The sequence below is a fragment of the Megascapheus bottae genome, chromosome 22 (genome assembly GCF_031878675.1).
Source record: "Megascapheus bottae isolate mThoBot1 chromosome 22, mThoBot2.hap1, whole genome shotgun sequence".
Taxonomy (NCBI): Eukaryota; Metazoa; Chordata; class Mammalia; order Rodentia; family Geomyidae; genus Megascapheus; species Megascapheus bottae.
Genome location: NC_143530.1, coordinates 7617004 through 7633193, shown reverse-complemented (window position 1 = coordinate 7633193; position 16190 = coordinate 7617004). Strand labels below are relative to the sequence as shown.

The 16190-nt window shown below is 44.9% G+C and overlaps 1 protein-coding gene and 1 long non-coding RNA gene across 5 annotated transcripts in view; one reads left to right on the top strand and one right to left on the bottom strand.

Moving 5' to 3' along the window:
- Positions 1–3941: 3941 nt before the first annotated feature.
- LOC150047684 (uncharacterized) lies at positions 3942–10030 on the bottom strand. Its single transcript, XR_016539224.1, has 3 exons — positions 9499–10030; positions 8807–8915; positions 3942–4002 (listed from the first exon to the last, which is right to left on the bottom strand). It is a non-coding gene; the product is annotated as an uncharacterized LOC150047684 (long non-coding RNA).
- A 130-nt stretch (positions 10031–10160) lies between these two features.
- The window catches only part of Ubr2 (ubiquitin protein ligase E3 component n-recognin 2), a 98107-nt gene continuing 92077 nt past the window's right edge, over positions 10161–16190 (top strand). For all 4 annotated transcript variants that reach the window (XM_090355651.1, XM_090355650.1, XM_090355649.1 and 1 more), the window contains exon 1: positions 10161–10586. In XM_090355651.1, the coding sequence (XP_090211777.1) occupies positions 10509–10586 (78 nt within the window). In that variant the 5' untranslated portion in view covers positions 10161–10508. The remainder of the gene's footprint in view (positions 10587–16190) is intronic.

The window sequence follows — 16190 nt, the reverse complement described above, 5'->3', positions numbered from 1 at the left end:
ATGTGGTTTTCCTGATGGCCACAAAACACATCCGGGTATCCTGGGGGATGAAAGGATGGGGTGGCAAAGCTAGCCGCCACTTTCAGCCTCTGGTTCTGCTCAGTGGAGACTGTCATCACAGCCAGTAGACTGGTGGCTCACACTTGTAACCCCAGCTACTCAGGAGGCTGAAATCTGAGGACTGGGAGTTGAAGACAGTGTGGGCAGATGAATTCAAGAGACTCATGTCTAATTAACCAGAAAAAAAAAAAAGGCTGGAAGTTAGCCTTGAGCTAAATAGCTAAGAAAGAAGCCCCCCAAATAAGCACCAGGAAAAGACACAAACAAAAAAAGACTAATCCTTGGGCCTGGCAGGGCAGGGCAGTGGGAGTAAAAAGACTCCAGCAGTGCCTACCTGATTTTACTCCCTCCCAGCATTCCTCATTCCTCTTCCTTTGGGGATCTGCATTCTAAAAGAAGACTGAGTCATCATTGGGCCACTTCTCTACAAGATTTAATCCCTTAATGTAAAAGAGAATTAAGCAAGAGGATTAAGAATGCTCAAACAAGATTCATTACTGAATTATTAAAAATTAAGCTCTGGCTTAAAAATAACCTAAGAGGAGATGAGAAGAACTATGGAGGAAACACAAAACTTCCTCCTTCACACGGATCAAGTCCAGCAAGAAGTCACCAGCAGACCTAATGCCAGCATTAAACCTCTCTCTCTTTTTTTAAATTTTATTGTCAGGGTGATGTATAGAGGGATTTCAGTTACGTCGTAAGGTAGTGAGTATATTCTTTCTTGAACATTGTTACCCCTTCCCATGTTTTTTCTCCCACTTTCCCTCCCCCACCCCCAAAACTCTTTATCTAGACACAATCCATGTCATCTCTTTGTATGTTTCTTTTAATTTAATTGAAGTGCATGTGTGTGTGTGTGTGTGTGTGTGTGTGTGTGTGTGTGTGTATGTGCTGGTCCTGGGACTTGAACTCTCACACTCTATTTGTCCCACGAGCATGTGGAATGTAAATCTCTGCTATTTATTTGTTTTAGGTTTGGTCATGGGATGTTTTTGGCTAATAAGATGTTTGTATGGACTGGGAGTTTGGTCTAGTGGTAGAGTGTTTGCCTAGCATGCATGAAGACCCAGGTTCAATTCCTTGGTACCATATACATAGAAAAAAGCCGGAAGTAGTTCTGTGGCTCAAGTGATAGAGCTCTAACCTTGAGAAAGCCCAAGAACAGTGCTCAGGCCCTGAGTTCAAGACAGGACTGGCAAAAAAAAAAAGATAAAATAATACAAGCATTAAGAAAGCATAAGTGCCCTGCTACTGTTGTTGTTGAGAAGGAGGGGGGCTATCCAGGCTGGTTGTTGCCCAGACTGGTGTCTAACTCCTGGGCTCCAGTGACTTTCCTGAGTCAGCCGCCAGAGGTGCTAGGACTAAAGGCATGTATCACCATGCTCAGCTGCCCCACTGTCTTGCCAAGGATGTATGTGGGTGTATTCTTCCTGATGCTAACATGGGGAAAGCCCAGGTCAAACCAGAACCTACTCCTTATTGCAGCTGTCAGACTTCATACTCTAAAATGTTAATTCCAGGGCTCTATGTGGGAGAGAACAAGTTCATGTTCAGGGACTATGTCTTCCAGTGGAGCCATAGTGGATTCCATTCATTCATGGACTAACAGAGAATATGGTGGAGCGTCTCTAAGAGGCCTTGGGGTGTGGTGGGGTGAGAGGGGTGGGTTAGACTGGAGACTAATGTGGGTGCTTAAAGTAGATTTAAAAATTGGAAGGATTTTTATGAAAGGGGGTTCCCCATGCAGGATGAGCTACAGCAGGGAAGAGGTGAGTTAGAATCTGACCCTCAGGCTGCAGTCCAGAGGTACTCAATGAATAATGAGGGACCCTAGGTAGTGCACAATGAGAGCAGGCTCAGGGGAGGGATAGGACCAAACCCAGACATGGGTAGGACATCTACCAGCATCCCACATGAAGTTTGAAACTGAGGGAAAATCCACCTGAGAAGCTCCCCTAGAACATGCCCAGACTGTGTGAACAACCCCTGTGTTTCTCTTTCTCCTCAGGCTGCCAGAATTTCAGGGCTAAATTTAGTGCCCAATCTCAAAGACCAGTTCCCAAGTATCCATTCTACTTCCCTTAATCAGGCATTGTTCTTTCATATCCTGAAAGATCTTAGTTTGCATTTCTTTAACAAAATCTTGCCAGAATATCAGAAGACATAGAGCTGTGGCTCAAAGGGGTGGAGCGACAGTCTTGAGCGCAAAAGCTAAGAAAGAACACCACATACAGAGTCTAGTACCAGCTGAAACAAGAAAAAGTAGTACTGTGCTCAGGTCCTTTGTGGGGATGACAGACAGTTCCCATCTACCTCCAAGCTGAGCATTTTCTCATCACCAAGGCCCATTCTTCCCCCAAGCCTTTCCTTTAGTCCCCCTAGTGGCCAGAGGTGGCTCTGCAATCTCTAGCTGTTTGGTGCCCTTGATAAAGTTCTAGTCCTACTTTAGTTAATTGGCCAAAGGCTGAGCTCTGGGGATTCCAGTTTGAAGCCAACCCAGGCAGGAAAGGCCATGACCAGTTAACCAGCAAAACGCCACAAGTATACATATGGTTCAAATGGTAGAACGCCAGCTTTGAGTAAAAAAGTTAAGGGGCAGGGCCAAAGCCCAGGGCTCAAGCTCCAACACTGGCACACACACACACACACACACACACACACACACACACACTCTCAAATACAACTTCAAAACCTCCCCGTGTCACCACGCCTCGAGACCTAGAAAATTGTCACAGTCACCTAGTCACCTAGTTCCGTCTAGTGATAAAGTTGTTTCCAAAGGCAGCAATTTCCATTTGCAAATATAGCCAGAAGTTTCTCACTGATAATATATTGAACTTTTTCTAGAACCTTCCATGCAATGTTTTCTCAGGCAGTAAATAAGCTGAGAGATGCCATCAGGTCCTGAACTAAACTATTATATACTATCTTCACTATTAACAGGAACCAGTGATTACTGTTGGTGAGCGCATGACCCCCCCCCCAGACTCAAATAGACCTCCATATATCTCCTTTGGGAAAGCTTCTATTGAACCCCAGCAGAGACCACAGAAAGAACTCTGGGGCCAAGTCTGAGAGCTATCAGTACAGGAGGAGTAGACATGTCTTTTATTTTGTACTATTTTATCAGGCTTGTCTTGTGTTTGATTGAAGGAAAACATAGCCTGGTGAACTAAATTCTTGTCCAAACAACACAATTAACTTCCTCCTCCTCCTTTTCCTTTTCCTTCTCCTCCTTTTCCGGCTCCCTAAAGCTTCTAGAAAATACATTTTACATCTTTATTCAATATTACTTTTATGCCTGCTGAGACCACAACTTACAAAGTGGCAGCAGGTGAGTTTCTGTGGCAGTATCTTCCCTCTTGCAGGCTGACTTGATAGGGAGAGGATGCATGGCCAATCAGGGCCAAGCATTTGGAAATAATAATGTTTTTAATTCCTTGTTAGAGAATTCCAGTGCTGTTATTCCTTTCGAATGCATAAGAGAAGCCTGGCCACCCGTGGCTCATGCCTGTAATGCTAGCTACTGAGGAGGCTGAGATCTGAGGATCAAAGCTCAAAGCCAGCCCAGATACTAACGTCCGTGAGACTCTTATGTCCAATAAACCACAAGAAAAGTGGAAGTGGCACTGTGGCTCAAGGGGTAGGGCGGTAGCCTTGAGCTGAAGACCTCAGGGACAACACGCAGGCCTAGAGGTCAAGACCCATGACCAACCAAACAAAACAAAACACAAGAGACAAGCTGGATAGCAGTGGCTCACACCTGTAATCCTAGGTACTCAGGAGACTGAGATCTGAGGATGGCAGTTCAAAGCAAGCTCAGGCAATAAACTACATCAAAAAGCTAGAAGTGGCACTGTGGCTCAAGTGGTAGAGTGGTAGTCTTATGCCAAAGGAGCTCAGGAACAGTGCCCAGGCCCAGAGTTTAAGCACCAGGACCTGCAAAACAAAACAAAACAAAAACAGCACAAGAGATAAAGCAAGCTTGCAGACACATTGTTTAAAAACTAGCATTACTAGTATTACAATGATACAGAATCTGAAAAATGCCACATTAGAAGAAAACCACAGACAAATCTGATTCATAAATATGTGTGTATGTGTATGTGTATGTGTGTATTTAGTCCATACAGTGTTAATGACTCATACCTGTCATCCTATCTATGTGAGAGGCTGCGATTGAGAGGCTCATGGTTCCAGCCCACCATATATTCTTTTTTGGGGAGGGGGAGGGGTCATGGGGCTTGAACTCAGCCTGAACACTGTCCTTGAGCTCTTCAGCTCAAGGCTATCATCCTACCTCTGGGCCTGGATGGTGTCCCTGAGCTCTTCAGCTCAAGGCTACTGTCCTACCTTTGAGCCAAGCCCCACTTCCCGTTTTCTAGTGGTTAATTGGAAATAAGAGTCTCAGGTCCTGGGAGTGGGGAGAGGGAAATGGGGACAAAAACATGAGAAGAGGTATTAATGTGTGAGAAGTAATGTACCTTCTATCTGGTGAACATAACTGTAACCCCTCTATACATTACAATTAAAAAGAAAGAGTCTCAGGGCCTTTTGTGCTTGGGCTGGCTGTGAACTTTGATCCTCAGATCTCAGCCTCCTGAGTAGTTAGGATGACAGGCGTGAGCCACCGCTCCTGACCCACCATATATTCTTTTGCACCAAGAGGTGGGTGAGGTGGCACATAGCTATCATAATTTCCGTACAGGGGGCTGAGATTCAGAGGATTGTAGTTCTAGGCCATTGTGTCTGGGGTTGGCAGCTGCCAGCACTGGGGTGAGGCAGTTGTCAGCTTTGCCAGTGAGTTCGTGGCTGTCCTGTGTACTGGGAGAGGTTGGAAAGGGAAAGCTCTGAGTCCCAGCTGGCTCATTATCAAAAACACTCTGGAAGAAGCACCTTCAGACAATCATGGCACTATTATATGTTCACTGCAATAATAATCAGATTGAAAAAGTGTTTAAAATAACCTAATATATTTATTAATGGTAAAGTTAAAAAAAAATTGTGGGAGCCAGGAGTTTGGCCTAGTGGTAGAGTGTTTACCTAGCATGCATGAAGACCTGGGTTTGATTCCTCACTACCACATACATAGAAAAACCCAGAAATGGTGCTGTGGCTCAAGTGGGAGAGCTCCAGCCTAGAGAAAGTCCAAGGACTGGCAAATATTTTAAAAAGTGCTGATCCTGGGGCTTGAACTCAGGGCCTGAGTGCTGTCCCTGAGCTTTTCTACTCAAGAAAAACACTACCACTTGAGCTCCACTTCCAGCTTTTTGGTGGCTAACTGGAGATGACTCTCAAGGACTTTCCTGCCTAGATCAGCTTCAAAGGGTGATCCTTAGATCTCAGCCTCCTGAGTAGCTGGGATTACAGGTGTGAGCATGCTCAATTCTCTTACAGTTGGCGCTTCATCACTGGCGACACACATTTTGCTGATTAGTTAGAGATGGTGTCTCTCAGACTTTTCTGGCTTAGAATCCATGAGTTCAGCATCCTGAGCTATAACTGAACGTACAAACACGAACACACAGATGTGTACATTTTTTTTTTTTTTGCCAGTCCTGGGCTTGAGCTCAGGGCCTGAGCACTGTCCTTGGACTTTCTCAAGGCTAGAGCTCTACCACTTGAGCCTCAGCACCACTTCCGTCTTTTTTCTATGTATGTGGTACCAAGGAATCGAACCCGGGTCTTTGTGCATGCTAGGCAAGCACTTTAACCACTAGGCCAAACTCCCGGCCCAGATGTGTACATTTTTTTTTAACCACTATATATATTCTTTATAGCAAGGCATTCCCCAACCCCTACCCTTAATGGTTAGGAAATAATACTGATGGGCAGAGCCCCCTTTTTTTTTTTTATCAAGGCTAGAGCTCTACCACTTGAGCGTCAGCACCACTACCATTTTTTTTTCTATGTATGTGGTGTTAGGTCTGACTGGAAGCAATGACTTCTTCCCTTGGCTCTCCCCCCTGCACCCTGGAAATCCCTGCCCAGCACCTGTAACCCTGGCAATTGGCATGCCTGGGGGCAGTGGGAGGTCCTCCCTGAGGCATTTCCCCATCCTCTGAGATCACATCCACTTCCCATGTGTCTATACCCCTCCCCCTATATAATCTCTCACTTCCTGCCCTAAGCCCTCTTGCTTGCCTGACTCCATCTTGGGCAGCAGGATTCTCCTAGGCAAGCACTCTACCAATAGGCCAAACTCCCAGCCCCACAGCTCTTTTAGTTTGCTTTCAGATTGCTAATAAATACATGACCATTCACTTTAATTTGAATTTCAGAAAACAATTTTCACTATGTTCCAGGTAAAATTTGAGACACAAAATAAAGTATTCATGGGCTAGGAGCATAGCTTACTGGTAAGAGTGCTCACCCAGCATGCACAAAGCCCTGGGTTCAATTCCTTGGTACCATATACTAAGAAAAAGCCAGAAGTGGTGCTGTGGCTAAAGTGGCAGAGCACTAGCCTTGAGCAAAAGGGCCCAGGGCCTGAGTTTAAGCCCCAGGACTGGCAAAAAAAAAAAAAGTATTCATGCCAATTGGGGATGGCTGGCTCACACCTGTAATCTTATCTACTCAGGAGGCTGATAATATGATTACAGTTCAAATTCAACCCAGGCAGAAAAGTCCGTGAGGCTTATCTCCAATTGACCACCAAAAATACAGAAGTGGAGATGTGGCTCATGTGATAGAGCACCAACCTTAAATGAAAAACACTAAAGTCTCAGGATACACACACACACACACACACACACACACACACACACACATACACACACAGAGTATTGTCTAAAATTCAGGTTTGACTGAGTATCCTTATTTGTACTTGCTGGATCTGACAATTCTATTTTTTTGTTAGTTTGCTTTCATTTAGCCAGCAACTACCTTCTGCAATCTTCCATAGTTTAATAAAGCATAGTTTCAGTAAGTGGCCTAATTCAGTTTTGAAGTTGCTCCTTGAAACAGTGACATATTAGAGGTAATTCAAAGACAACTGTAGGGGCCAGGAGTTTGGCCTAGTGGTAGAGTGCTTGCCTAGCATGCACAAAGATCCGGATTCGATTCCTAGGTACCACATACATAGAAAAAGCCAGAAATGGTGCTGTGGCTCAAGTGGCAGAGTGCTAGCCTTGAGGAAAAAGCCCAAGGATAATGTGTAGGCCCTGAGTTCAAGCCCCAGGACTGGCAAAAAGAAAAAAAAAATCAAAGACAACTGTGCCTGAAGCCCTATTTCACTGATAAAAAACAAAAACAAAAACAAAACTCAGTAGGACATACTATCCCTTATGAGAAAATTTAGGGACCCTCCAAGCTACAGTTTGGTTGTACCAGAGGAATTTACCGTGCACTAAGCTTTGGTTGCTCAAGTCCCCTCACACTGAAAGATCCCTACATCTACGCAGTAAATCACTGGAAGGGCATTAGAATTTGTATAGGGTCTGGGCCATCTATAGCTTAGGAGTGTGTGTGTGTGTGTGTGTGTGTGTGTGTGTTGTGGGACTTGAACTCTGCTTGGGTGTTGTCCCTGAGCTCTTTTCGCCCATGCTAGCGCTCTACCACTTTGAGTTGTAGATCCACTTCAGGTTTTTGAGTGGTTACTTGAAGGGAAGAGTCTCAAGGACTTGCCTGCTGGGGGCTGGCTTCAAACCATGATCCTCAGATCTCAGCCTCCCAAATAGCTAGGATTAGGATTGCAGGTGATATTGGCACTGGATTCATGTCTTTTTTTTCTTTTCTTTTCTTTTTTCCTTTTTTTTTTGCTGGTCCTTGAGCTTGAATTCAGGTCCTGGAATCACTGTCCCTAAGCTTTGTACTAAAGACTACTGATTACTGACCTACCACTGGAGCCATAGCTCCACTTTTTGGTGGTTAAATGGAGATGAATTTCAGACTTTCCTGCCCAGGCTGGCTTTGAATCATGAGCTCCAGATTTCAGTCTCCTGAGTAGCACAGGTGTTAGCCACCTGAGCTACGCTGTAAACTCCATCCCAAGTGAAGAGAGAGGAATTCCAGGGACAGGAAAATACAACCATTCTTTCACTGTGGAAGCCAGCCCTGTGCTGGGGCGCCCCCTGCTGGCACTAACATCATTGCAGATAAGTATGTCTGACCACTGTTGCTCAGTTGGTTGCTCTATATCTCTGCCAGTCGTTTCTGAAAAGGCCTCAGGTTGGAGACTTTTTACACTCTACCTGGAAGGGGCTATTTGGAGAGGAAAATGTGTGCCTGATCCCAGTGAACCAGAGAAAAGGCAGTACTGGAGATATAACAGGACATTCATGTATTAAAATTATTGGGCTATGTTGTTAATGTTAGCCACTGGCCAGCCTGCTGGCCTTTTGCCTGTTTGATGCTGTAGATCCAACTGACTGGTAGTTCTAATAGAATCAAGCTCCAGTTTGCTCATTTGGATGCTTTTGTTTGTGAGTAAGAATCTCCTGGAACAGAGCTGTAGATGTTCTAAAATGAAGCGGGCATGTGGACCGTAACACACTGATCTGCAGGGACAAACACTGCCAGATCACAGGCATGGGTCCAAGGTATTTATCTGATAGTCCACATGCTATCATATAAGGTTTGCCTTTCTCTCCCTGCCCATTGATGGAACAAGGTTGATTATATTTCACTGCTGCTCAGTTTATCAGGGGCAAAATCAGGACAATTCATGCTTAATTCAGTAAAAGCAATCATTTAGGAATCAAATCTTAGGAGACTCTACTGCTTGAGCCATGCCGCCACTTACAGTTTTCTTGTCGTTAATTGGAGATAAGAAATTCATGGACTTTTGTGCCCAGGCTGGCTTTGAACTGCAGTCTTCAAGTCTTAGCCTCTTGAGTAGCTAGGATTACAACCTGGCAAAAATAATTCATGAGATTCCATTTCGACAAGCTGGACATAACAGCACACATCTGTCATTGTAGTTTCATGGGATGCATAGGATTATGGTACAGGTAGGCCCAGGAAAAAAGCAAAACCCTATTCCAAGAATAACAAAAGTAAAAAGGGTCAAGTAGAAGGGACAGATTATACCTGTAACCAATCCTAGCTACTCCGGAGTCTGAAATTCAAAGGGCTAAGGTTTGAAGAGGAGAAACGTCTGAGAGATGAGAGTGAACTCAGGAAGGAAGAAGACAAGAGATTAACTAGGAGTTTATACATAAGAGGGAAGGAAGGAATTTTAAAAGTATCTAGGCAAGAAATTCTACAATCTGCCAGCATCTAAAACCCAGTGTGGCCAAGAAAGTCTCAGAGACTCTTACCTCCAATTAGCCACCAAAAATCTAGAAGTGGAGCTGTAGCTCAAGTAGATAGCTAGATTGAGCACAATAGCTCAGAGACAGTACTTAGGCCCTGGGTACAAGATGGCGCACACCACACACACACACACACACACAATTTCTTTTTAAAGGGAGAGGGAATCTAGAAGCTGTTTACCTTGGTTAGTCGTGAACAGTGAGGGTATGATGGTTCCTGTAACATCAGGATGACAGGAGTAGAACGCAATTCATTCTTTTTTGTTTTTGGTCGGTCGTGGGGCTTGAACTCTGGGCCTGGGCGCTGCCCCTGAGCTCTTCAGCTGCAGGCTACCGCCCCACCCTTTTGCGCCACAGCACCACTTCCGGTTTTCTAGTGGTTCACTGGAGATAAGAGTCTCACAGTCGTTAGTGCCCGGGCTGGCTTTGAACCGCGATCCTCAGATCTCAGCCTCCTGAGTAGCTAGGATGACAGGCGTGAGCCACCGTACCCGCTTCATTCATTCATTTGATAAGTATTGAGGGCTGTCCATAGGCCAGACTTTGACAAGGACTTCAGGCTCTACCGTGAGTGCTGGGAGGGCACTGTTCGTTTGCTTTTGTTGTTGTTGTTGTTGTTTTTCATCGTGGGAAGCAAAAATGAACAAGTGGGATTGGAAGAGAAAAAAGAAGGAAGAAGCCTACAGTTCCCACATGATCTTGCGCGTCCCTAGTTCCCGCTAGAAAGTGGACTACAACTCCCGTGATGCTGTCCGGGTGCACCCTGACAGGAGCCACCTCTTGGTAGGCCGCGGACTACAACACCCACAATGCTCTGCTCCCGCTCCTGGGTGTTGGTGCCCCTTTCCCGGCGTGGGACGCGGTAGTGGCCAGCGAGAGTGCCAGGCCTGGGCGGCCCCGTGTCCTTCGCCGGGTCAGGGACGAGGCAGTGACTGGACTCTTGGGCACTGAGCCCGAGCGCGCGCGCACACAGGCGGCCGGCGTCCCAGCTGCCGGTTCGCGGCCCCTAGCGCTGCTTCTCGAGCTCCTCCCGCGGCCGCCCGGACGGCCCCGGGGACTTGACGGGCCTGGGACTGAGGTGACGGCGCGGCCTCCGGGGCCGGAGCCAGGCTGAGGCCCTCGGACGGCGCCCGCGGCGGTGGCGCCGGGGTCGGAGGAGGAGGGGGAGGAGGAGGGGGAGGAAGAGAGAAGATGGCGTCGGAGCTGGAGCCGGAGGTGCAGGCCATCGACCACAGTTTGCTGGAACGCTCGGCCGAGGAGACCGCGGGGGTGAGTGAGTGCCAGCCCGGGCCGGCTCCGCCCGGCCCTCGAAGGCCGCGCCCCGAGGGGGGAACCGACTCCTGGAAAGCCGGGAGCGGGCCGGGCCCTGACTGGCAGAAACAGCCGGGGAGGCCGCCGCGCCGGCCCGTCGCCACCGGAGCCTCGCAGGGCTGCAGCCACCTCGAGTCCACTTCCGCGGCCGCCGAGCTCGCCCAGCGCTCCCTTCCCCGCGTCCCCGCGCGCCCCGCTCCCCGCACATGCGCCTTTGACCTTTAGAGGTGCGGGGGCAGGGGGGACGCTTCGCAGGGGACGGTCTGCCCGTGGGGTCTCCCTGATTCCGGGTCCCCCTCCTCCAGCAAAGCACGTCACCCCAGGCGAGCCCCAACTTTGTCGGCGGGACTACCCCACCACGTCCCCTCATTTTTTTTTTCCCCTCCCCTCTGGGGCTTGTTTTTGCCTTTCGTCGTCGTTGTTGCGGCTGATTTCGTGAGGGGACCACGTTGATAGACGTGTAGAAAGGAGACACGTTTACTGAGCATGAAAATGTCCCAGTGGAAACTTGGGAGATTAAACTAAGCATAATCTTTCTAGGAGTTGGAAGAACAGACGTTATGTAACTTTCCGAGAACAGCTTTGGTTCAAAGACTTAGAATCCACTGAGCCCCAGACTTAAACCGTGCAAACTTCGTGCTGGGAATCTTCTAGCACGAGTAGCAGAGTGAGACTGGAAAGTAGCTTTAGTCAGTAAGGACAGGGATCTCTTATTATGAGAACATAGTCCACCGTGCTTATGAATGGACCCGAACAGCGTGGGCCTTAGCACTAAGCCGAAAAAGTTCCCAGCAAGGCTGTGACCCATCACACAGATGTTCAACGAGAGACCAGATGTGCAATGAGAGAGACCAACTTGCTAGTTTAATCTTAAATCTTTTAAATTTTTTTTTCCATTTATGTTCGTAGTATTGCACAACTCCAGGATTCTCAGCTCCCATCTGCCTTTCATTTATCAAAGAAATTTGAAAAAGAAAATGAAAGTGGTGTTGAGCAACAAGGAAAACAGTAAAAGCTATTTTTTTGTTTTTGTTAAAAAAAATTATTTTTTTCTCCTCTCCATTTCTTCTAATTTGGTGTCTATTTGCCTTAAAGTAGTGTTTTGTTCTCCAATGTTGTGTCTGTCCTGGGGTTGCATCTTGCATTACCTCCTCAGTAGAATGCCTTCAGTTTGTGGAGGTTCTAGTGGAAACTAGTTATAAACAGACTACAGTGGCTACCACTGTGCTGGAGGTCTGAAGGACATTGCTTCTGGTTCTTGTTCACTGAAATTTTCCAGCAGATGGTAGTGGAGGAAGCCAAGGGAAATGAAGCACATTATCCATCTAAACTTACTTTTGAGTTTGTAAAGGTCCCATTCTGAGCCACTTTTTGCTCTGTTTACTTTTTTTTTCCTTTCCAATATTAGGTCTCTTAACTTGAAACCTTTAGCTTCTGCTTGGCCTTTTTGCTCATGTCTAGCACTCTACCATTTGAGCTACAGCTCTACTTTCAGATTTTTACTGGTTAATTGTAGATAAGAACGTCTTGGATTTGTCTGTTCAAGCTGGCTTAGAATCTTGATCTTCAGATCTCAGCCTCCTGAATAGCATTACAGGCATGAGCCTGGCTTGCTGTGTTTATTTTTAAATGATTTTTGCAACAAAAATAATAGTCTGAAGGTCAACTATTCCTCCAAATAAAAGGTGTGAACTACTCTAATATGCTTCCAGCTATATTATCTAAACTGACATTACCATATATGTCTATTTGAGCTCCAAAACTGGGTCACCTTGGGGTCCTTTATTATAAATGAAAGTTTTAGAGATAAGTAGGAAAAAACATTATTGTAGGTATTTTTTTTCTTCCCAGTTCTGGGCCTTGAGTTCTGTGCCAGGGCTCTGTCCCTGAGCATTTCAGATCAAAGCTAGTGCTCTACTACTTTGAGCCACAGTGCCACTTCTGGCTTTTTTTAAGTAGTAGTATTGGAGATAAGAGTCCCACAGACTTCTTTGCCTGGTTTGTGTTTGAACTGTGATCCTTAGACCTCAGCCTCCTGAGTAGCTAGGATTGCGGGGTGAGCTACTGACACCCAGCTTTTTGCAGGATTTAGACTGCTGTAATTGGTACTGTTTTAGGACCACTTCCATGTAAAATTACCCAAAGAGCACTGACATTACCACACTATACACATTTTTTCAGGATGAAAATGACTTTGTTATCTTCATTCTAACTCATGCCTTTCAATTGAAGGTAAATAATTGTGAGTTTAAGGTATTACTCTGGCCCTTCTTTTTCATGGTAGGTTTGATTCAAGTTTGATTTTCCCAGTGTTTCTTGATTGGTCCTATTTTATGCCACATGTTGACTTTATTACATTCCATTGGGTGATTATCATGCAAGAAGTACATGTATTGGTTTTCCACCAATATAAAAGAAATATTTTTGCACACTTGTGAATGCAACATTTAGGTGGCGGATGCAGAAGGGTTGGAAGTTTGTCCTGCACATTAGGATACAATTTCAGAGAAAAAAAAATTAGATTTATATCTATTTTGGCCATTTTTAGCTTTACAGTTTTTGAATTTAATAGAAATAAAACACTGAACAACTCAGTGGTTTTTAGTATATTTATAGTGTTATATAACTATTACCACAATCAATTTTAGAGAATTGCTTTTATCTTCTAAAAGAAATGGTACATCTAATCACAGTCCTGTTCATGTTCCCCAACTCTAAGTAACTACTAGTTTTATTTTCTATTTCTATAGATTTGCCTGTTATGAACATTTCATATAAATGGAATCACTGACTTATTTAGCTTTTTTAAAGGTTCATCAATATATTTTTTGCTTTTTTGCTAAATGTTAATTCCATTATATGGGTATACCAAGTTTCACCCATTCATTAATTGATAACTTGAGTTGTGTCTATGTCTTGGATATATGAACACTTGTGTACAAATCTTTTTGTATGGACACTTTTGATTCTCTTGACCATAAACCTAGGAATGGAATTGCTAGGTCATATGTTAATGACTTTTGAGGAACTGCCAGACTGTTTTCCAAAGTGGCCACATCATTTTATTTATATTCCTAAGCAGTGTACAAGGTTCCAGTTTCTCCCACATCCTTGCCAGCACTTGTCTGTGCTTTTGATTAGAGGCATTCTGTAAGGTGTGAAGTGCTTTCTGGTGATTTCGATTTGCATTTCCCTCATGACTCATGATGTTACATCTTTTCCTGTGCTTATTGCCCATTTGTATATCCTCTTTGCTCATTTTTCAATTAAGCTCTTGTCCTTTATTGCTGAGTTTTTTTTCACGTGATCGTGAGTTTATTGCATGTGTAACAAAATAGACCTGACCGCTCAGCCCAAGTGCCGCAGTGCCTGCTGCTGAATTTCTTTAGTACTTTGTTGTAAACACCCTATACAATCCTTAATATAATTTTTTTTTTTTTTACCAGTCCTGGGGCTTGAACTCAGGGCCTGGGCACTGTCCTTGGACTCTTTTTGCTCACGGCTAGTACTCTGCCACTTGAGCCGCAGCACCATTTCTGGCTTTTTCTGAGTATGTGGTACTGAGGAATTGAATCCAGGGCTTGGTGTGTGCTAAGTGAGCACTCTACCACTAGGCTATGGCCTCATATATGTGTACGTATGTACGTATATAAATCTTTTGGGGGGGGGGTCAGTCGTGGAGCTTGAACTCTGGGCCTGGGTGCTGTCCCTGAGCTCTTCAGCTCAAGGCTACTGCCCTACCCCTAGAACTACAGCCCCACTGCCCACTTTCTAGTGGTTAATTGGAGATAGTAATCTCGTGGATTTTAGTGCCCAGGCTGGCTTTGAACAGCAATTCTCAGATCTCAATCTCCTGAGTAGCTAGAATTATATAGGCATGAGCCACCGCACCTGGTTTCCTTAATATAATTTGCCTAGCATCTTTCTCTCTCTTTCTTTCTTTCTTTCTTTCTTTCTTTCTTTCTTTCTTTCTTCCTTCCTTCCTTCCTTCCTTCCTTCCTTCCTTCCTTCCTTCCTTTCTTTCTTTCTTTCTTGGGCTTGAACTCAGGGCTTGGACATTATGCTTGGATTTTCCTCAAGGTTAACACTCTACCACATGAGCCACAACACCACTTTCTGCTTTTTCTATGTAGGTAGTACTGTGGAATCCAACCCTGGTCTACATGCATGCTAGGCAAGCACTCTACCACTAGGCCACACTCCTAGTTCTGCATTTTTCTTAATATAGTTTTCTAAACTTTGATGAACACTAATGAGTGCTATTTTCTGATTAACTTGTATATTGCTTAGCCTTACTTTAAAGCAAAACAAGTGCGCTTAAATAACAATTTTAATTGGCTGTAGAATATTAATTAAATATAGTACTAAAAAGACCAACCTCTAGGATTCTTTTATTTTTGTATTTATGATACTTCTTTCTTAAATTCAGCATTTGGTGAACAGAAAGCTCCTGGAGAAATTGTCATAACATGTTTACCTCAGTGGGATGAGTTGACAGTTTCCTTACTTCCTTTTTGGGAGACCAAAAGATAATAAGTGCACTTTACTTATGCACTCAGATGTGACAGCTACTGGCATATGAAATAAGTTCAAGTGCCTGTAACAGTGCCTAAATCTGTGAGATGGACTGTAAATTTTTATGTAATAGTATTAAAATTTTTTCTTTTTTTTCTTTATAGTAGTTTATTCTAGGTTTAAACTCCTTACATTATTTTTTGTTGTTGTTGGTTGTGGGGCTTGAACTCTTGGCCTGGGTCTTGTCCCTGAGCTATTCAGTTCAAGGCTGCTGCCCTACCCTTTGAGCCACAGCACCACTTCCAACTTTTTTTTTTTTTTTTGGTGGGTCATAGGGCTTGAACTCGGCCTGGGCACTGTCCCTGAGCTCTTCAGCTCAAGGCTACCGCCCTACCCCTGGGCCTGGGTGTTGTCCCTGAGTTCTTCCACTCAAGGCTATAGCCCTACCTCTTGAGCCACAGCACCACTTCCAGTTTTCTAATGGTTAATTAGAGATAAGAGTCTCATGGTCTTTAGTGCCCGGGCTGGCTTTGAGCCTCCATCCTTAGATCTCAGCCTCCTGAGTAGCCAAGATTACAGGCGTAAGCCACCATGCCTGGCTTTCTTTCTAGATTTTTAAATCTTGCAAATATTTTCTAATAGCTTAGTGAAATGATAATTTGTTTAATAATACATTTCATGGTGGGGGACCGGGATTGTGGCCTAATGGTAGAGTGCTTGCCTAGCATGCACAAAGCCCTTGGTCCATTCCTGGGTAACCAAATACACAGAAAAAAAAAGCCAAAATGTTGTTGTGGCTCAGGTGGTAGAATGCTAGTGTTGAGAAAGCTCAGGCTCAGTGCCCAGGCCCTGAATTAAAGCTCCCAGGACTGGGGGGGGGGGGGGGGGAATGAAGAAGAAAAAGTGAAAGAAAGAAAGAAAGAAAGAAAGAGAAATCAATCACCTTACATAAAATGTCTTTCTGTTGTTTTGTCAGTTCTGGAGCTTGAACTCAGGGCATGGGCACTATCTCTGAGCTTTCTCAAGGCTAGTATTCTATCACTTGAG